This window comes from Battus philenor, unplaced genomic scaffold (assembly GCF_028537555.1).
Source record: "Battus philenor isolate CCGP_79_NKW_IND1 unplaced genomic scaffold, ilBatPhil1.0.hap1 SCAF_11, whole genome shotgun sequence".
In the NCBI taxonomy this organism is placed as follows: Eukaryota; Metazoa; Arthropoda; class Insecta; order Lepidoptera; family Papilionidae; genus Battus; species Battus philenor.
The window spans coordinates 12,066,437-12,089,690 of NW_027181673.1; the positions used below are offsets into that span (position 1 = coordinate 12,066,437).

At 32.6% G+C, this 23,254-nt stretch overlaps 1 protein-coding gene across 1 annotated transcript; it reads right to left on the reverse strand.

Moving 5' to 3' along the window:
* Positions 1–2,772: 2,772 nt before the first annotated feature.
* LOC137930161 (sensory neuron membrane protein 1-like) lies at positions 2,773–14,449 on the reverse strand. The gene is made up of 9 exons (XM_068773306.1): positions 14,333–14,449; positions 11,711–11,868; positions 9,318–9,468; positions 8,686–8,943; positions 7,249–7,460; positions 6,398–6,683; positions 5,058–5,183; positions 4,231–4,372; positions 2,773–2,900 (listed from the first exon to the last, which is right to left on the reverse strand). The coding sequence occupies exons 1-9, from the start codon at positions 14,447–14,449 to the stop codon at positions 2,773–2,775; spliced, it is 1,578 nt and encodes a 525-aa protein (XP_068629407.1).
* Positions 14,450–23,254: the final 8,805 nt, after the last annotated feature.

The window sequence follows — 23,254 nt, forward strand, 5'->3', positions numbered from 1 at the left end:
ATCACCATCATTATATCAGTCCATACAGGCTCGCTGCAAGGCAAAAGCCTCCTCCAGTATCAAATAAGATATGTAATTTATCGCGTGCCGTAATTAGATACGTTTTTAGTTCCGCTAAAAATATTTTTCTACATGAGAAATGTGTGTATTAAATCAAAATATTAAAAATTGAACGCATTATTTTTACTAATCATGAAAATGCTTTAGAATTGGGTGCGTTGTTGGTGACAACATTTCGAACATTGAAACAATTGGACAAATGAAGCTAAAAATAAACCTTCAAAGAGCCGCTGATTGGACTCCTCTGATATATAACATAATATGATCTATCTCTGAAACATAATATATAGCATAGATGAATATTAATAAAATATTTTTATAAACACGGAAAAGCATTTTTTTTAATATTCGTACAAAAATTCTAATTCTAGTGTAAAATAAAGAATACTTTATTTTTAAAACTGGTATGTAAATTAAAAAAAGAAATGAAAACTTTCGATGTTGTTTTATCTACAATTCAATTAAATGTAACATCGTCTTCGTTTCAGCCCATAGACGCCCACTACGAGGCATAAGCCAAAGACATTTATAATGGACAATACCATAATCGCCATGCTTGGAACCCGCCTTCCACTGGCGATCACACTGTAGTATTATGGTGCGCAGAGGACGCTCCTGCCCATCCCCTGGAAACTTATTTGTGAGCACTGGCAATTCTGTATAAATAATGCACAAAGTGTAAATTATACGAGGGTGAATCAAAAAGTTCTTGGAAGTGCATATATATGAAACTTTTTTGGATCAAGTTCGATATTCAAATTAAAGAGTGTCTATCACACTATATTTATGCAGACTGTCACTTGTTTTTGTCAGTTACAACAAAAAATTTATTACATGCGAACGAATGTAATAAATTTTTTTGTGCAACGAGTTGCTAAAAAGTCAAAATTATGGATAAAAGTGAGTTACGTGCGGTGATAAAATATCTCAGTTTGAAAAAAATGTCTACGAAGGAAATTTTTTTGGACATTCAGCAGACATTACGGGGTGATACTGTACCCTATTCTACGGTTGCGTACTGGGTGGCTGAATTTGAAAGAGGTAAATCAAGCTGTAAATATGACCCGCGTTCTGGGCGGCCTTCAACCTCCGTTACAGAAGAAAATGTCAAAAAGGTTGAGAATTTGGTTTTGGAAGACAGAGAATGACTATAAAACATATAGCTGAGATCCTAAAGATATCTTTTGGTAGCGTTCAATCCATTTTAATTGATTCACTGGGGTTCAAAAAAGTGTCTGCAAGATGGGTGCCACGAATGTTAACCGACGAAAACAAAAAGCGACGTTTGGAAATTTCCAAGCGTAATCTCGAAATGTTCCAGCGTGATTTGGATAATTTTTGCCGTCGTCTTGTCACCATGGATGAAACGTGGGTCCACCATTTTGATCCTGAAACTAAAAGACAAAGCATGTCTTGGAAACGACCATCCTCTCCATCCATTAAGAAATTTCGAGTTGCTCCTACCGCTGGCAAAGTTATGGCCTCTGTGTTCTGGGATAGTGAAGGAATCCTTTTTATTGATTACATGCCAAAAGGCCAGACGATTACTGGACCCTATTATGCAAATTTAATCCCGAAAGTGCGTGAAGCGATTAAAGAAAAACGTCGTGGAAAACTGTCGTTGGGCGTGTTGTTCCTTCAAGATAACGCTCCTGCTCATCGATCGGAAGTTGCGCTCAACGCAATCCGCTGTGCTGGCTTCAATCTCCTTGACCACCCACCATATTCTCCGGACTTAGGCCCAAGTGATTTTCACTTATTTCCAAAATTAAAAGAGGAAATTCGTGGAACAAAATTTCACGATAATGACGCGGTTATAGCTGCCGTAGAGGACTTTTTCGAGAGTCAAGAAAATAATTTTTTTTCACTAGGAATAAGGAAGTTAGAAACGCGTTATTCTAAATGCATTGTATTGGAGGGAGATTATGTAGAAAAATAAAATATTATTATTTAAATCTTTGCATTTTTTAATATTGATTCCAAGAATTTTTTGATTCACCTAGGTATAAGATCGTATCCCGGGAAATGAACACGCGACCTACGATTACCAGTCGCAGTCCTTTACCGTTTGGCTTCCTTTGTTTTTAACATAATAAGTGTAACATTTTTCAGGGTAGAATAATAGAAATAAATCAACCGAATATTTTTACTTAAGAAAGGCATTTATTACATTTAAGTGAGTTTAAATTTGAACTTTAATTAAATTAGATTTATATACCCGCAATAAACATTTAAAAGTATATTTTTTTACACCAAAGACAGTTTTTGGTATAAAAAGATTAATTGATGCAGTTTTGTAAAGCTAACACTCATTAACAGATTTATGTAATTTATATAATTAGTTGTTTTATCTTGCTAAGTTTTTCATACATTATTGTAGTGTACATATATTATTCGGTATATGATTTAGCACATCGGCCGCAAAAAAAGTTATCAACTATCTTTAGCATTTTAGGAACAATGAATGGCGATAGACAAAGGTTAATACATTAAAAAACTGATTTGATACATCTTGATTTTCTTTCCGACGTGCCAAATAAAATGCCGGATACTGTGAAATATTTGGTAATACTATTGACACGATATAAGCATTTTATTAAACCAAGGAAATTTAATATTTTGTGCATTTAAATAACGTATGTGTATTCTAAATATTTTATACTTATACAAGGTCTATGTTATAATTCTATGAACTATTGTATATAGATTAAGTTACATTTCAACTTTTGGAGGTTCACGCTCCTGTCCGATGACGCTGATTTCTTTTTGCTCTATTTCTTCTGGTTGTACCTTGGTAACTGATGCTTCTACTGGTGGTACTGCATAATGCATGATGTGATCTGACAGTAAAGTTTAATATTATTTAAGTAGAAACTTTATAGAGCTACCGAAAATGCTGTACCGCGCCTTAGGTATGCGAGTGGCAATGCAGAGGGGCGAGGGAGAATATCGGCCGCGCCGTCAGTCTGTCGTCAACGGTCGGAGCAGCAGCGCTCATACTGTTTTTATCTCGGCCCCCACCTTGTCGCACTTATCTACGGCGCGGTACAGTTATTTCGGTGTCACTGTAGTTGGTAAATGAACGTAAAGGAATGTGATCCCGATCGGTAATGTTGAATATTAAAATGTGATTAGTACTATATTGTCTTTATTCAAAGTTATAGGTTGCCACTGTACTATTTTAAACTTTACGTTAATATTTCATATAATTATTTTATCGAGTATTTTCCATCTGTGAATTGTTTTTAATATCATTTATTTTCTCTTTGCTGTCTATATTGGGACATGATTTTGGAGTAGAGACGACGGTTCGGCAAGAGTAGCGTAGCACGTCAAAATATAAAGTGGAAAGACGACCCTGTTAAGCTTGTCGGAAGATTCTGGGTGCAGGCAGTTTTCTTTAGGTCCTATTGGAAATCTATGGAAGAGGCCTTTATTCACCAATGAACGTCATACTGCTGAAATGATGATTAATATAATGACATATTTTTGATATCTTGCTCCCCAATGGCCGGATTGAAATAAACACAAAATAGACATACTTCTGGTTTTAATAGACATATTAATTTATATTAGAATCGCACATGAAGACTAGCGTTTGGAATATTGTACTAGTAAAATATAAAGTAGTGTTAACTTTAGCTCGTGTATTTTAAACACACTCTATAATTATCTTTTGTTTTCTTACGTATATAGTTCGTTTTTATTTTTAAAGATACCTTTTCATATAGTTTTGTTTTGTATATTATTGAAGAGTTCATTATCGTTATTTCACTATTCATAATTTCAATTATAGGCATTCATTATAGATTTTTAATAGAACCGGTTGGAAGCGGCCTGCATTCATCGACTTCCGTCAACCTTAATATGGTTGTTGTCTACCTTGTGAGTAGAAGTGCTACTACTCAAGAACATTAAACTTCCATCTGTTCTGCAGGTCACAGCGCTGATCTGCCTACTACCACTGAACTTGCATATCGACTAGGCTATTTCTGTTACTTTTGTTCATCTATGGTCCTCCTAATTATTTATTTGATCTTGTAGAGAAATCTAATCGAGTATAGCCCTCTCCATGGCAGCTTCAGCGATTGATAGTTTACAAAGAGACTCGAAGAAATTATAACGTTTCAGTGCCGTGTTTAGTCTATATAATTTTCAAAGGCCACTTACCTTTGAAATTGAGAAGCAAAGCTCCGATCGCTCCAATTATTCCGCATGTCAGGAGTAACCAGCGCACCACGCCGACTACACGTTTTGGTATAAACAGCTGATGCTTCATCATCTTGATGAAGGAACTATTCAATCCTATCCCCTTTTAACATATAAATATAGAAAACATTTATTAAAGTTACAAAACTAAATTTACTTTCATATTGTATGTTCTTTATACTAGGTAAGCCTGTTTCTTAAAAACCTTTCGTCATCATCATTTCAGTGGTAGGACGTCCACAGCTGGATATAGGCATCACCCAAAGATTTTTAATAGGATCGATAGGAACCGGCCTTCATACTGCGTTTTCTGGTGAACTTAATAATCTCGTCTGACCACTTTGTGGGTTGTGGTAGCTTGTGGTGTCCTCTATTTTCGAGCCTTAAGGATAAAGATGAAATTCATTTATTTAACATTGGAACTTTTAAGGCTTCAGCCACCGCATATTCAACACTTTTACAAAAACAAATTACTGATTTATGAAATAATATTGTCGAAAAAGGTAGAGTGATTTTAGAACTTGTACTGTGAAGTCACATTATATATATAGCTTTATTTTTATAAATTAAGAAATAAAGTGTGTAACTTCAGACTTGTACATATTGAACTAGTGCCATTTGAAGATCTTTTCACGTAAATAAAAAAGAAACATAAAATTAATCTCCTAAGCACAACACTTAATAAAATATAGTGCTAACATAACAGCTAAACTATGCAGTTGGTGGCAAATCATAACTTACTGTGTCTCTAATATATTATATTTTATACACTTTATAAATTATGTTACCTCTTCAACCCAAAACAATGGCGCTATAGTGTCCGGAAGGTTTTTGCAGAGTTCCATTTTGTCTGTTTTAACCAGTCTTAAGTTAAATTGGACACGTTGTTTGGCCGATAAAGGAGTTCCAGTTATCTATTGTTCGTTGATATTATAGAAAATAAGAGAATAAATAAATTAGTAACAACCTTCTAACTGATGTCAAGTTTGAATAGAGGTAAATATAATTAAAATCGCAAATATTTATTGAAACTAATAAAGCTTCATTGCTTATTACTTCGTATATTATCATATAGGTAACTTTTAAAGGAACGTATGATATTTATATGAACAAATTACGAATCCAAAGATCTCTAATTTAATGGTATCTCCATTTGATAATTATTAAGAGGTATTGTCAAAAAATCTAATATCCACGCCTGCTTATTGCAAATATTTGGGACTGTACCCGTAAGTTTTGCGAAGTTATTTATTTATTTTATAAATTAGATTCGACGTTTCAGCCCATAGGCGCCCATTGCAAGGTATAGACATACCCCAAAGATATTTATTGAGGATGGTGTGTGGTATTATTGTACGTAAAGTACATTGCAGCCCATCCTCTGGTTGTTTCTATGCAGAAGCAATCTTATACAATTAATTTGAACTCTGTAAGATGTAATGTGTTAATTATTTAAGATTCTATTACGGGAATAGAACCCGCGAACGACGGTCCCAAGTCTCAGTCCTTCCTATCCGACTACCACTTCTCTGCCAAACATATTTATATTTCAAATTTTAAATATTTAACCAGAATTTTTTAAACTATCGTGTTGTACTTAAAAATGATATTACGTCGGAAAATTTGCTGACAATTGGTTCACATTGATGAAATTTTATATAGAAGTTAAAATAAAATGAATAGTTTAAAATTTATTTATATAATCTACAAAATATTTTAGTTTCTATTCTGAACACTTTCTAGTTTTACTGTTTATGTAAGAGTTGCTATTATATTTAGTTTATAGTAAAAGTCCAACGTTCCATATCTGTTATTTTTTACGTTAACAGTCGTAAGTTCGAGATTAGCTTACAATCACTTTTAAATCACTAATAGTGATACCTATTATTTAAATTTAAATCAATAATAATTTAATATAGCATGTAGGGTGTTTTGGGTGATAGTGAAGCCTTGGAACGTATTGATTTAAATATTATATAAGAGACCTCAGCAAACATTTTTTTCTAGTTTTTATAAAATTTTGCACTTTTGGAATATTTCTTATGAAGTATATATGTGAACAGTATCGATGGTACAATGTGGAGCATAATTTTAGTGAATTATAAGAATTTATCATAAAAATAATTACCGGCTCAAAGTCTATAACGATTTCGTGTTCGTTGGCGTCGGGATTTAATCCTTTAACACCTGCCATTATTTTTGGATCGCAGTCCAAAAAGTGTGGCATGGAGACGTACATCGGTGCTCCCAAGCACTTTGTTAAATCCATCAAACCTTTCGGCGGGCAAGTGTCGGGAGTGTCGCAGTAACACTGAAGTTCCGGATCGTTTGCATAGTCTCCGATGTTAGCGATGTATCGATTAGTTTTAATACCTTGGTATGAGGTCTTTTTTTGATACCAGGGTTTAAATGACCTGTAAGATAAATTAAGCAACACATTAAAAACACTTTCATTAATATGGTTACTATTCACATGGTATTATTTACGATGACCACTTGTTTACGTGAAGGGAAGAAAGCCGGAATAGCCTAATTTGGTAGTAATTAGAATCAGATAGAACTCCTTTATATTGATATCCTTCATCTTAAAGGTACGCGAGTTCCTAATGCACCCGGATCTTTGTAGAGCCCAGATCAAACTCAGACTTAACCGCAGCGAGACAGGGTAAGCATCGGCCGCTCTGTTGAGTAATTTCTCAGTTAACGCACGCAGCGGCGGAACTCTTGCCCTTTTATCTTTCGCTCCCACCTTGCTGTAAGACGCGGTACAGCGGTTTCGGTAGCTCAATAATGGCTGTTAGGCCATATTAAGCAAGTTTGTAACATTCTAAAACCAATTATACCCGAGACTACACCGCAAAGTATTCAAAACTTCAGGAATATAAAATTAATCATTAACATTTCCATTAGTTTAAAAAGTCATTATTACAACAATTTTTTGCTTGAAGGTAAAAATATCTTTAGTTTAAAGTTATGTACCTGCAGAAGTCCGCAGAGAATGACTCTAGACGATCGGATTCTGTCAAAAATGGCGGGAATATTGTGCCATCTGCCCCTTGATACTCATTGCATGAATCTCTGAACTGGTCCATTTCTGGTTTGCCGTCGATTGCAACCACTTTGCCGACGTCCATTACGTTGTCCATGCCTCGTTTCACTGTTATCACGTGACTGTCCACTGTTGCATTACGCTGTATGGAGAAATAATATTTAAAAACTTACTTTATTTTTGCTTCCAGGTGTCGCGGATGTACATTATTTAGTATTTTATGCACAAAGCGATTGATGAATTCGCGAATGTATTGATCATTTTACCCTGTACAAAAATCAAAGGCTTCAGATAAAATTATTTGGAATAAATAATGTAACTAAAATATAATAAGACAAAGCAATTTCAATATTCGATATTACTCTGTATTGTCTCATTTATTACTGTTTATCATTTGTTCCTGTGGACTTTGTACTTGAGAAAATTATTTTACATATACACAAGGACCCAAATCAATAATCAATTATGTCTCAAATGAAAGTTAATATTTATTTTTATCGTTGCTTTAATGTAACAAATTCAAGGAACAATACGAGTATGTCAACCCGTTGACTTTTCCGCTATCTCTTTGTGTATATATCATAATTTTCTTTCTACAACTTAAACAGATGGTAGCAGGGGCTTTAAGGTTTCTAAAGTGGAAAATACCGGTCGGTGTGCTAAAGTACAGGACGAGTTGGACAGACGATCTTGTTGACGTCGTTGTAAAACGCTTTCAACTGATCTTATTTTAAATTTGTGAGAGAGTTCTATGACCAGCGAAAGGCGTCCTTTGGTTGAAATTCTGATAAATGTAAATCTATTCGCTTTCGTGTCTATATCGTTATACAGTTATAACGTATATCTGATATTATTGTGTGGACTTTAATATAAAAGTGGTTTTTAATAATCTTTGTTTCAAAAATGTTTTAGTAAATTACCGGGTGTCACGTTTTCGGTCTTATTCGTTGTCGCTTAGATATCTATTTCATTTTGTAGCTTTCTTAAAATTTTCACTCTAGTGCTTTGTGGTACAAGATATTTTTTGTATAGTTACATCTTAACAAGCCTTTTTTGTTTTTTATTGACGTCATACATTTGAAAGCTGTGTTAAAGTAATAAGTACTTTTTACCTTTAAGTCTCTTTGGGAAAATAAAATTTTTGTTTTTGTTTTATTTTACAGCATTTTCACTTTTTTTCTTTATAAAAAATCTTTATCGTCGCTTATCGAAAATTAAAAAAAGTAAGCCAAATTGGTTGAAGTATTCTCGATATATGTTTAACAATACGTTTGGATATTTATTTCTTTGTATATAGATGTTCAATTACATATATAAAATGTTATTTTCTTCAACATGTTGTACACATATATGTTTTAAAGACATACCATTCCAAATAAGGAAAAAAGATACTGATTGTTTGGTCCGAAGATGAGGGAGTTAGCGGCCTCTTTTTTAAGCGCCGTACAAACAGCTTTTGGAGCGAATTCAGTTCTAGAACAGTTGATAACAGTGCCTCTGAACAGTAAATCTAGCGCTTTCTCCCGAGCGAAAAGATCTGGTGGATTGTCGAAAATTCCATTAAAAGCTTTTCCGATCATGTTGAGCATTGCTGGTTTTTCTTTAAGCACCACTCCGACCATTGCCTGAAATGATTCAATGTGTTTAGACTTTGAATGTGTTTTAAGATAAATATCACGTAATAGTAATTAAGAATTGAAAGCCCAAAGTGTTACACTGAGCCATGGGAAAGGCTATATTCGGGATTTCTTTACTTGATCGGACTAAGAACGAGATTAGCAATTTCAAATGCAGTGGGTACTTTAGAAAGCGTGCAGAAATTATGTCCTTAAGGGACAGGAATGAAGACCACGGATCAACAAACACTGCGAACCGTATCCACCCATAAGTACATGTATGCAGGTTGCTTCCAATCAGTTCTAATGGAAGTCTATGAAGGAGGTCTATGTCCAACATAGTCCATGGTTGAAATAATGAAGGCTTTAAGTAAGATAGTTACCATTAAGAATGGATGCGGCATAACAATAAGTTCTTCTCCAGTCAGTCCAGGCCCTGAAAGTTCTTTCTTGAAGTAGTATTTGTCCAGTCTTTTGTACGTAATTGTATCAGTATCTTCATGATCTTCGACTTCAACTTTTTCTTTCCATTCCCTGTTTAAATAATTTTAATATAAATATTTTATCAGTGTGATATAGCAAAAGTATAATTTATTAAACAATCCTAATATATACATGACTATTTTGATTAACCCTTATTTTTTATTTGTTTTTTAACGTTTCCTAGAAATAAAATACATGGCAAAACAACGTTTGCGGGATCAGCTAGTAAATTATATAAACATCAATACATATGGTGAGACTTATTGTTCTTTGTAAAATAAAATTATTCTTCGCGTATGATATAGGTAAACAATTTTGTGCGAAGGAATAAACTCGTTTAAAGAAAATAGAGACATTTAAAAAACATGTGTCGAGTATTTTACCGTCGATAGTCATAAATAATAAATGAATATGATACAGTGGTCTCATACATATAACTACACATGTGTATTGCATATACATTTGCATATTTTATTTAATAACATAATTCTTTTAACATGACTTTGAGGTTACAGGAAATTAATTTTTCATTATCTTTAATTTTTTATTAAAAGACAGAACTCATGGTATATCTTTTTTGCATAAAAGAAAATTACATATTTCCTTACAATATTTTAGTTCGATATGCATACTTTTTGTTACATGACGTATGTCTAAAGGTAATAAAAAATAATAGTGGATGTGAAATTCGGAGCTTAGGTAACAATATAAATATATATTTTTGTAAGGATCATCATTATTTCAGCCGTAAAACGTTCACGGTAGGACAAAGTTTTCACACAGGGATTTCCTACTAGTCTAATAGGACTGGTTGCAGAGTCTTCCGTCGACCAACATGATCGTCTGTCTACCTTTTAGGTTAGCCTCCCACGCTCTCTACGGTTTGTGGTCTCTACTTCAGAAGCTTAAGGCCCCAGCGACCACCTGTGGGCTAAGTAGATCGCCCATTGCCTCTGCAACTTGTCAATTCACTGGGCTATGTCGTATACTTTCGTGTGGTAAACGTTAAATGATATTTCTATGATTAAAGAGTATCTTTTATTTATAATTATAAATTACTTATCTTTGTAATAAAATATCTGCACATGTAACTCATAATCTTTTTAAAAATATTTTTTAGTGACATTTTCGTTTTGTAATATGCAATATTAATCAAATTTTTAATGAGTTTGAAATTCATAGCTGAAATAAATTTTTCTTTTAATGATGATAGCATAGGCCAACGACAAAAATGTTACAAAGAAAAACCAATATTTTTAAGTGTCAACTTTATGGTCTTTCGTTAGCAATTGACTGGATCGTAAAATACCATCTTTCATATGTCTCATACTTAGAAATTTTAACACGACGCCGTTTTCAAACAAGTTTAATATGATTTACTTTATTAGACTATATCTTACTAATCTAAATGTCGCTTTCATGTTTATTTTATGTTGTTGTATTGTAAATTCATAGATGCAACAATATTACGTTAATTTTCACGTATATCGTAAATGATTTCATACAGATAAACTTCGTTATGTTACAATGACGTAATATTTTAAATGTATGCATATTATATTGGTCAAGTTATCCGAAGATATTAATATATAAAACATTATTATGGGTAATCAAATTGTGTTGTATAAAGAGACATGTCGCGAATGTTACCAGACCAAGTTACAGAAATCGATTCGCCCAAGGTTTAGTTGATTGATGAGACTATTTTAAATTCAAAATGAATAATCAAATTATTTTTTTTAGTAACGAGACTTTAGTAAATTCAACGGTAAAATAAGAATGTAATTCGTATATAATTATTAACATGTGCGCATTCGAGTGTCAAGTGACATTGTAGAACAGACGTTTAAAACTAGTAATGTAATGAATGCCTTGAACAAATAATGACGTGGCATGTAATAGACAGTCCAATAAAAAAAAAAACAGATTTACGACGAACAATCAAACGTAACAAAAATGACACAAAAGTTATGTTTTATAATTTTCATTGTTACTTTAGCAATTTTATATTATAATACTTACCACAAAATAGCATTGGACAGATTTAAAAATAATAGCTTATAAGAGGCTTCGTACATCAGGCTCCATATGATTAGTAACTAATTTGTAGGCAGCTGTTACGATTTTAGAATCCAATTTCGTGTAACATCTCAAAATTTATATGAGTAAATTTAAAAGGATAATTTAGTAGTTAATCGGAACATTAATTTAAATAATAAATGTATATAAAAATACGTCAAAAACATAAAACTTCGTAAATTAAATGACAAAATGAAAAATTCTGTGAACTTACTCGAAGTAGTAGGGTCCGACTTCTTTCACTATAGGTATAGCTCCCTTGTGGACTTCCTCTGCGTTTGTGTAGTTGAACAAGTAAATCTTGAAGTCCAATGCGAAGGGAATCTTCATCCACATCTGTCGAATGTCGGTTTTCGGGGAAAGAGACATTTCCTAGACGAATTAAAATCGACATGAAATTAAAATGTAATTCAGGGACAGGAACCCTTTTGGCAGTGCATTTACAGTATAAAAAAACATAGAATTATTAACCTATTTAAATTTGTATATTATGAAGGTGATAACTAAATCCAATACTTGATTAAGATTACGATTTAGTAATAATCATACAAAAGATTTTTTTTCCCATCGGTTCTATAGGATATCCATGGAGGAGTCCTGTGTCCAGAAGTGGGTGTCTTACGGTTGAAACTATAATGATAATGATACACAAGATTTTTATAAACGTTTGAGTATAGTAATTTACTTAAAAACGGTGCTCGTACGGGGCATTAGATTTGGCACGCCAGAAATAACTTGTCGTGCAAATTTTTAGTATTTTTTTAACACAATCGGTTTTAACAGCTCTGTGTATATATAAAAATGTGTATATTCTATAGTTTACAGCTACTCAATGGTCTTTGAGAAACCAAACACCTAAAAAAGTGAGAAGATCTTTCTAGAACGCAGTTTAACTAAAAAAATGTTTATGGTAGTGAGTGTTTTTTTATGATTGAAAAAAACAGGGTGGTTGGTGAAGCTTTAAAGGAGTGAATGTATAGCTCATTAGCAAGCTAAAAGCTTTGAAATTCTTACACCTACTTCCAATCACATATATCACTGTATAAAGTGATCAGTTTGAAAAAAAGTACATTGATTTATTTTTTTTACTACAAAGTCTGTAGATCTATGGTAAATTATAATTAAATTTGAATTTATAATAATTCGAATTTAAAAACCCTTTTTACTATATTATCGTTACTTTATTTCTGAATGCAGCAATTTTTGGATAGTACATATTAATTGACAGCATATACATTTACCCTTTAGAACATTTACACCTATAACTAATCAACCTGTATATGTCAGCTTAATCTATACTTTACAATTGCTTAATAGTTTTATTTCTGGTATAAGTATAACACGGAGAGAATGGAAATAGATTATTCTAGAATGAAGTTCAACTAAAAAATCATAATAACGATCAATCATCGAAACAAAAAAATGAACAGTAATTTGTTCTATCTTGATTTGATTGAAAAATATATCCTAAATATAACAATCTAAATATTTTAGTATTCAATAACATATATTTGTAGTAATTGATTTAAAAAATATCTTTGGTTGAGAATAGCTAATCATAAATCATGTCAATGGAGACCATAAAAATAAAATGTCTGATATAAATCTTGATGTAAATAAATACTACATACTCAGCGAATTTTTTCGCAATGATAAACCGAGTAGAGTCCGTCGAGATACTTTTAATTAAGTCTGTGTAGACGCATTGACATAACGTATTGACATAATACGTTTTAATTATTCCCGCAATTTTGCAATTAAAACGTGAAGCTATAATTAACTGAATTCGTAAGGATATTTCTATGTTGAATAAATTGTGTCACATTATAATTTATGTTTGAAATTGGTCTTGTCATTCTTTTATAGAATCGATGTTTGAATTTTTTTGTTCATTTGTCTTGAAAAATTTCTTGTATCAAAACACATTAAAATGTGTGTTAAATTTATAAATGTGAATACTGTAATACATACGAATCTTCTTGAGCGATATATATAAATAAAAAAACCAAATAACTCTCCAGATGTTGTAATCGACCGGAAAAATGAGGTAGAGATTTTTTTTATTAAAGGAGAGGATTAATTTAAAATGTTCACTCTTTTATAATTTATTTGGTAATTACTTTTATAACTTTGTTACTATGCACACTAAGCTTAAAACTTGAATAAATAATTCAAATTGTATTGCAAAAGCTGCGTAATAAATATTTATTCGTGTTTATGTGTATCTATACCCTTTATATACAGTACTCGGCGATATATATTGCACATCGACCTTTGGAAGGAGACAATCGGCTAATTTCGGATTCGCAGAGCATTATCTCTGTTCCATACTACCTATGTGATGTTTTGTTAGTCGAACGATTGCCGATTGTCTCTTTCTAAAGGTCAATGTGCAATATTTATCGCCGGGTGCTGTACTAGTTGATCCCTTCCCATTTCGCGAATTTAAGGAACACTCCCCTCACTCCCCCTTGCATGGGAAATTTCGTAAAATCCGTTCTTGGCTGACCTCTTTTTAATAATATACTTACCAATTTCCAGTCACGAAAAATTATGGTTCCAGAAATGTTTATTATGTTTCGAGTTAGTACATATGTGAAAATCTTATCTATCTATTATATCTATATATATCTTATCCATTTTATTATAAATATTATCTATATAAATATACATATTTACATATATAGGTATAAACCAATGTGGTGCAAAATGTAGCTTATTTTGTACTATAACGTAATGAAATTAAATTCACTTTGATGAATCTATATTTTTAATTTCCCTTCATGTCAGCAGAATTAAATTACATTCGTGAATTCGTTCGAAAAAAATTGCTTACCTTTTTTAGTTGGCTTTTTAAAACAGTAGGAAAGATCACCCAGCCGAAGAGCAAGCCGAAAATCGCTACCCCGAAACATCCGATTGCAATTTTTATGTGCTTTGTCAACTGCATCATGACGGCACACTTGTTCCAGCTGCAAAGAGTGCGATACAACATTATATGGCTTAATAGAACAGAATCAATTCTATTTCTTATTTTCTTTTATTACGTTCATTAGCTATATATATATATATATATATATATATATATATATATATATATATATATATATATATATATATATATATATATAGCTCTAATCATGTACAATAATGGCAGGAGTGTTCCAAACACACCTTGCGACAGATTCAAATGGGTTTTTTTGTAAAATATTTTCTGTTTTCTTTCTCTAGCCGTCTTTGACAAGACGGGGGTGACAGTCATCCAGAGTAAAAAGGTACCTACAAAAACTGCGTGCTCTATTGATCACGTCGTCGCTTTTAATTAGGCGAGTTGGTGGTCAAACGTGGACAAAAACCATTAATATACTAATTAGATAAGTTTTTCTTATCAAAAATGTACCTTCGTTATCAACAACCTTTTGCAATCTAGTATACAAATTTTCAATGCCGTAGCGGAAAAAATCAATTGGTGTTTCTGTAAAATACGTCGACAGAAACGACATTGCCGTCTCGTCTTCCTAATATTTAAGAAGGATGTAGCTGATGAAATGCTAAGCGAAGATTCGTATGGTGTAAATTCTCTATAAATACTGTACTAAATTTTGTGTTATAAAGCATTGTAGCATGTTTATAATACGTGAAAGTCTTTGTTTTGTTACTTTATAGAGTATATACTCACTTCTTATAAGCAGTAAAAATGTTTAATATATATAGTCATTAGTTACAAGCATAAAAGCTTCAAAGGGGTACGTATAGCTTTTTTAAAAAGTTTTATGCCTTTTTCGGTCACTCTGAAGTTTTATTTATTAGAATGAGGCAGGCTAATAACTTCCTGCATTACAAAGTGCAAGGACCGGTTATAAACAATTGTTTTAAAAAAGTTTTTCTTTAGTAAATTAATTACATTGTTTATTATGTTTGAAATCTTTGATTTTTGGATATTATGTACCGTAATTATTTATTTTTCCTGAAACGTTTGATTTTTGGATAGGATGTACCATACATTCATTGACAGTACCTTTTTAAAGCCTTTGCAGCCGAAGAAGCCTAAAAGAGGCGAATGTATAGATATAATTAAACCTATATAAAGAATGTCGAGAAAGTTAACAGCTGTTCTTTGAATTAAGCGATTAAATATGATTATAGATGTCGCTGAAATCAATAGAAAAAGACAAGCTGCGTCGTAATTGATTCACCGGTTGGCTTGCATATTTTCACACGGTCAGGAATTAGACTTACGGTGTCTTAATAGGCAACTTGATTACGCTAATGACTTAGTTATACTTAAATAAGTTATAAAGATAGTAGGAAACTAAATTATTAATGAAACATTTAAGCTATCCGCAATGCTACTGTGTTTTATTTTATGACCCTGGTTTCCGGAGGCCTTTCGTTCGCCTCTTGTTTGTCCGTGGGACAGGGATTGTACAACATCGGGTTTTTAAATTATTTCTATTTTATATTCTCTTTCATACTTCACATTCTCTTTAATTCATTCCTACACATGAACTGTCATTCTTCGCTTGCAAATCTTCCTTGCATCGCCTTCTTTCCCTTATCTACATTCCTAGAACATTGTTTATATTAATTATTTTCAAATCGACAGACTACTTGCGTATTACAGATTGATAAATGCACTATACACCGGCTTATGTTTACTTCTCAATGAGTTTCGTGAAGAGCGCAATCCGCGCTGAACACAACCGCATTTGGCAGGCTAGATACGAGAGCTCGGCTCAGGGTCGAAATACCATAGAACTCCTTTCGAAACTCACCGATATAAACAAACTGCGAAAACTCATCAAAACATCTTTCCATCTCACACAATTACTAAGCGGGAACGGGTACTGGAAGCAGTACCTGCACCGTTTAAAAATAGTCGATAACAAGACTTGCCCATGTGACGACTCCACAGTGCAGACTTTTCATCACTTACTTAGACACTGCTCCTGATTCGAATCCAAAAGACGTTACCATGAGACCTTATGTGAAAACCTTAATATACTTCCGTTCAACTTACCGGACCTTCTCAAGAAAAAATCTACAGCAGAATCTTTTAATGAGATGGCCCGGCACATTGACCTAAACCTCAAGACATTTAACGGTTTGTAGCGCTTGAGCAGCGACTTGAAATAAAATAATGTACCAACTAATATATGGTTGAGTAAAACTTCCAAATTGTTTTGTTAATATGTATAAATTTTAGCTGTATTCACCCATAAGAGAAAAATATGTATGAAAAAATTGTAAATGATTATAAAACGCTGTTGTGCCTCGCAGCTGGGAGAAGAAAGATCCGTATCAAATAGTGGCAACCCTCTCCCAACTATATGCGATTAGTAAAAGCGAAAAAATTATATTGTAAAAAAACACTAGCGATACAAATTAGAATTAATAAAGAAAAAAACTACAGATTGATTTTTACATATTTTCTTTTCCTCATAATTTTATTTTTTTTGTCTTGCAGTCAGTTATTGCAATCTGCATCATTTTTATACAGAATGCCAAGAATGCAACCATGTCTATGGCATGCATATCAAACTCAACATTTATGAAAGTTTTTTCAAAATTCAAAATCATAAATCGCACCAGATTTTTGTTCATAACCTATTTTACCATTTTGAGGGGTATTCAAATGTCTTTATACGGCTCCGTAATATCTGAAAGATTTACTTCAATTGGTCAATGTGAATACTGCCTTATAATTTCATATAATGTTGTTAGTTAAGAGTAGTGGTAAAGTTACTTGGTTCAATGATACTTAAAATTAAATCAAGTACACAAATTTTTAATTAAAATATTGTCTATTTCAAACCCTGAGAGTTATGGGAAACAAATATTATGAAATTTTGAGTAAGCATACTATAAAAAATGAAGTTACGAACATACAAGTACACTCAATACTACAATTAAACATCCTTCCTAAGCAAAGTAAGTGCTTCGCGAACGTCGATCCCTATCGAATTACAATTGTAATTTTTTTCTTAAATAAAAGTTACTATATTAATCCATAATAAACCATTAAAAATTATAAAGTATATACTCAATCTTTCTTAAAAGAATATAACTATTTTTAGGACATATGTAATACAGTACACAGTATTTTAAGATTGACAATCCCTTGGCAATGGACAGGTAGCGTAGCATAGTGTGAAAAGATGGCCGCTAGGGCCTTAAGGTTTTGGAGTCTACCACGCACTGGCCAATAGTATAGGAAAATGGCCGCTTGTTCTATTGGAAATCTATAGTGGAGGCATATTTCCTGTAGCGCACGTCATACGACTAAAATGATAAAAATGATTTGATATGAAGTACCAACTTGAGTCGAGCCTTTCAAGTGAGACCTGGATAGTTATAGAGCTTAGTTATTGAGGAGTTTAAAGCTCAGACCAGGTTAACTTAAACTCAGATACTGTAAGTATCAACAGCGACATAAGTAACCTATAGTCAGTATTGATTGTAAAAAATAATACCGGGACTTTAAGATGAATACGTTTTATGTGTATTTTTTCAGGTTCATACCCTCCACTGATTTGTTTGTAATGAAAAGTTGGTTTGATTTTTGATATTGATATTGATAACGATCGTGGATATTCCAGCATTGACATATATCAAGATATTAACTAAAATGATTGCGTTAATTTTACTTTGTGTATATATTTTTATATTTATTTATGCCTATACAAATATAAAAAAAATTGAAATGTATGCTTGTAATATTAAAATAACCACATGCGTATACGGTAAATGTACCCAATTTTTAAAATTATTTTCCTTCTGTCTGTCACTTTGTTCCGGCTAATCTCTAAAATGGCTGGGCTAATTTTGACGAGAATTTTACGGGCGCGTAGATAATATAATAAGGAGTAACTTAGCCATTCTTTCTTTTGAAAATTTCTTCAACAAAAAAAAAAACAGAATGAACTTAATAATTTTTGGTCAAATTCTACACGCACAAAGTAGCGGGCAAAGCCAGTTTAAAATTTTACTATAATATTTTGTTATATTTCTTCCAAGTTATTTTCATTTATATTTATTCCATATTCTACAAAATGATTTATGTTATTAATTCTGACAGTTAATCTTCGGCGTGCGTCTAAAATACAGAAGATAGTAATGATAACAATAGATTTTATTCATTGAATAAACAAAATTTCAATGATAGAAGTATGATATATCATCATCATTATTCTTGCAGTAAGACGTCCTCTGCTGAACATAGCCCTATCTCACTTTATATCTTTATCTTTATATTGTTTTACGATTACATATTAATATGAATAAATATATTGTCCATTTAAGTTGTGCAAATACATATAAATTTTAACATACAACTGGGAGTTGCAAAGCCAATCTGCAACTTGCGAGTCACGTGTGGACATTTAAAGGATTATTTTTGGCATCGATTTTCGCCGAATTATTTCTATATTCGGAGCACCGTACATATGTCTATTATACTCTAAAATTGGTGAAATACAAACACCGATCATAATTAACTAACCTGTATGTTAAATAATTACAGAGAAGACCTTAATTATTGACCAAATTTCAAAGAATTATAAATTTTTAATTGAAAACAAATATTATGAAATTTATTTATATTTTTTCAATAATCATATTTTTTGCAAACGTCAATATCTTTGTTGTATACCTTTTAAATACGTTTTTAATTGTGGCTAGAGAATAATTCCAAATTTGAAAAAAAATTTGGTTTACCAAAGTGGTTTGCTACTCCTTCTATAATAAGCCTTTATGATAACTAATATTTATATATATTAACAATCAATAGAACCTTCTATAATACTTTTACTTAAAGATACATAGGCCAAAGGAAATTTGCGTTGTATGTACCCCCTTTCTAAATTCTAAATCTTTATGTAATATGAATCGAAGAGGATATTAAGAACCTGTTTTTGCAAACCTATGTGCGAAGTACATTTTAATGACGTTAAGAAATTAACTATTGAATGATTAGAAATGCTTTTTTAATTTAAAATAATACTATAAACTATCTATAGTATATTATCTGTATGTTTTCCGAACTTTCCAGAAAAAATCTCAAAGTAATATTAAATATTTATGAATGACTTAAAATAGTTAAAGAATTTTATAACGTATCACATATATTATTGTTTTCTTTTATGTAATATTTAAGTAAATCTGTTCTAAAGAATCAACTTATTTTCTATTTCTTCCATTATTAGCCTCTATTTTAGTTAAAAGTCATTTTTACATACTATTCATCGTGTAATTTTGAGGTACGATTCCGATATGTGAAAAAATAGGAAAATTCAACTTACGTAACAGTCCGTGTATGGAGACAGCTGTTGGAACACTTGACCACAATTGCAACGCTTTCCGAAGGCGTGGTGCACGTACAATCGTGTAAAAAATGTTTTAAGAAAATTAATAGCTACTTTATAAATTTTGTCAGGTATTATAAACGTATAAACTTATATTGCTTGACTGTTACGTGATACCAATTACTAAAATTTTAGGATCGAAGAAGGGTCTATGGGATTTTAAACCAGCAAAGAAATATAAGTAAACAAAAAAATTAAAGAAAAAGGTACTGCTTTAAAACTGAAGCACATTTGTGCAACCTAAATATTAAATAACGTATTGTATTCCGTCAAGTATCGGATGTTAATTCTAAATAGGTCTAAATTTTAAATTTATTTGTTCTGATATGAACTTGTAAGTTAGTTATTACTAATAAGTAATATATGTTTTTCTTTTTTACACGAATGTACTCGTCACCGCCTACAAACCTTTGGCGGAGAAAATGTATATACGTCACATATGACACAATTAAAGTAAAAAAAATATATTCAAGACATGATTGGTCTATTATAAAAGACATTCAATATTGCGACATTACAATATTTTGTTTTAAATATTGATCTATATTATTTTAAAGCAAGGACCATTTTTAGTAACCACTTCTACAAGTTATAAGAAAAAGCCTAAAAGCCCGGTAGAAATAAAAATACAATAGTGCTTCCCTTCTAACGGCATTTTTAGCATGAATTTAGTGGGTTCAGATCCTCTCCTCTGAGAAATGCCCACTAAGTCAAGGGTTTTGTAATATAAAATCACTAACAAAATAAGGACACAATTATTAAAACGCTTTAATGACTAGTACATAAAAATAATATTATACACAATTAAAATCATAAACTGTTTATTTATTTAATATTTAAAGTAAAATGATTACAATCTGGCAAGATTTCATAAGAGATAAATAAAATGAAATAAGTTCGCTAATAATTATAAATAAATAACAATAAATGAATATATAATAATAAATAACAAGTTTCTACCGATAAATATTTTGAATCTAAGTTTTTACTACATGCTGTATCATTTTAGTAATTGGGCTACTATACCTATAGGACATATAGTAGTTTGGAATAGAGTAGGTTTGAGTTTTTGATTAAGCCTTTAAATGCCCACTGGAAGGGATAGACCTCCCCAACGATATCAATATTGTGATATACTATAATCACCACGCTTTACGGTCGGGTTGGCGATCGCCGTGTGGTAGTATGTTAAGCAGGCGACGCTGCTGTTCATCCCCTAGAAATTTGTTTGTGAGCAGTGACAATCTTATGTACTATATGTGACGCTGCCAGCCGTTTTGGCTTTTGCAACTTCATCGGACAAGGTTAGTGGACCCGAAATCCGCGAGCTAATAAATTAAAAAAAAATCTACGTCAGATGCGTCTTCTGACGTATTGTATTGACTAATTGATATCTACTTAGTTTTCGGAGAAAGGTGTGGTTCCTTCCTTCGAAGACATTTTATCTAAATAGGTATCGGAACTGGGAGAGGATCGGTTGGAGTCGCCGGTGCGTGCGGCATGTCCATACTACATTGAATACATCGGTTCTCGTCCTATGTAATAAAGCAAAGTGAGTAATAAGATTTAGAGTATATAACATTGTTACCCGGGAATCAAATCCGTGATCTAAAATCGAAAGCCTAACTCCTCTACCGCTGGGCTACGGTTAAAGTAATATCCTCGTTATACGAGGGTCAAACTGAAAGTTCTTAGAAAATCAAAAACTAAGCATTCTAGCAAGTTATTAGTTTTATTATAACTTTTCAAAATAGCGTCCATTTACATCAATACATCGCTGCATTCGATGGAACCATTGAGAAAAGCACCTTGCCCACTCGGCCTTAGGGGTCTCTTCGACGGTGTTTTGAAACGCAGCCACTGCTTCTTCGGCGTCCATAAAATGTTTTCCTCGAAGTTTTTCATTTATTTTCGGAAATAAATAAAAATCGCAGGGTGCGAGGTCGGGGCTATACGGCGGGTGACCCAGTAATTCCACGTCTGAGGTCGCCAAATAGTCGATCGTTTGCCTGGCGGTGTGCGACGAGGCATTATCGTGATGAAGGAGGATCCTGCTGCGAGGTCGTTTCTCTCGAACTTTTTCCAAGACAAGTGGCAAACAGTTGTTAGTGTACCACTCTGCATTAACCGTTTTCTGATCCTCTAAGACAACTGTCGCGTAATGACCTGTCTTTCCGAAGAACGAGGCCACCATCTTTTTTCCAACACTTCGACCTCTCTTCACTTTAATTGGCAACTCTTCGGAAGGAAACACCCACTGAGCAGACTGTCTTTTGGTTTCCGGATCATAACAGTAAATCCAGCTTTCGTCACCCGTTAGTATGTCGAACACAGCATTTGAGTCACCTCCGTTAAATTTTTGGATCATTTCTCGGCACCAATCAACACGGCGGAGTTTTTGAGCCTCGGTCAAATTATGCGGTATCCAGCGGGCACAAAGCTTCCTGGCCGCTAAATGTTCATGGAGGATTTTGTGCACTTGACTCATACCTATGCCTAGACTTGTCCGAATCTGCTGATAGGTCACTCTTTTGTCAGTCTCTATCATACGCCGCACAACACTGATATTGTCTTCAGTCGTCGCTGTAGAAGGCCGTCCCTCACGCAAATCATCGGTGAGATTAGTTCGACCACGTTTGAATTCATTAAACCAGTTGTAAACTGTGGCACGAGATGGGGCTTCATCGTGAAAAGCCAATCGAAGTCTATCATAACTTTCTTGTTGACTTATATGACATCGAAAGTCATAAAAAATCATTGCACGAAAATTTTCTCGGCTTAAATTCATTCTGACGTGCACAGACAATTTTCAATTTGCCGCCAAATCGTAAAACAAATGACAAATGAATGAAATGTATACTCAATATTATTGGTAAAGAGTTCTATTTTCAAAATTTAAACTTATTTTTTTAATATAATGCTTTTAAGTTGCCAGTTCTAAAAACTTTCAGTTTGGCCCTCGTATGTAGTCTCGTCAAAATGGCGAATTTATTTTTAAGAATTAATCTGTGATTTTTTGGAATATTGTGTAACATATTCAGCTTGGTTTTAAGTTTGTTAATATGCAGCAGTGCTATCTAAAGATGTCATTATACCATAAGATTTTTTATTCTTGATCTTGTAATTCCAGTTCTAATTGAATGTCATAAACATTTAGATGTTTTTAGCTTTCGAGTTACAATAAGTGGAAAAATTCACTTGTTGTAAAATGTTTTTTTAACCACTCCAATAGCTTGCCATGATCTACAAATGTAAAACGCACTCCTCAGGTCCTTTACTTTCGAGTTGATTTTGCCGTCTGTCAATTCAGGGAACGACCGCCTAAATAACCTAACAACATCATCATCATCATTGCAGCCGTAAGACGACCACTGTTAGACATAGGTCTTTCCCAT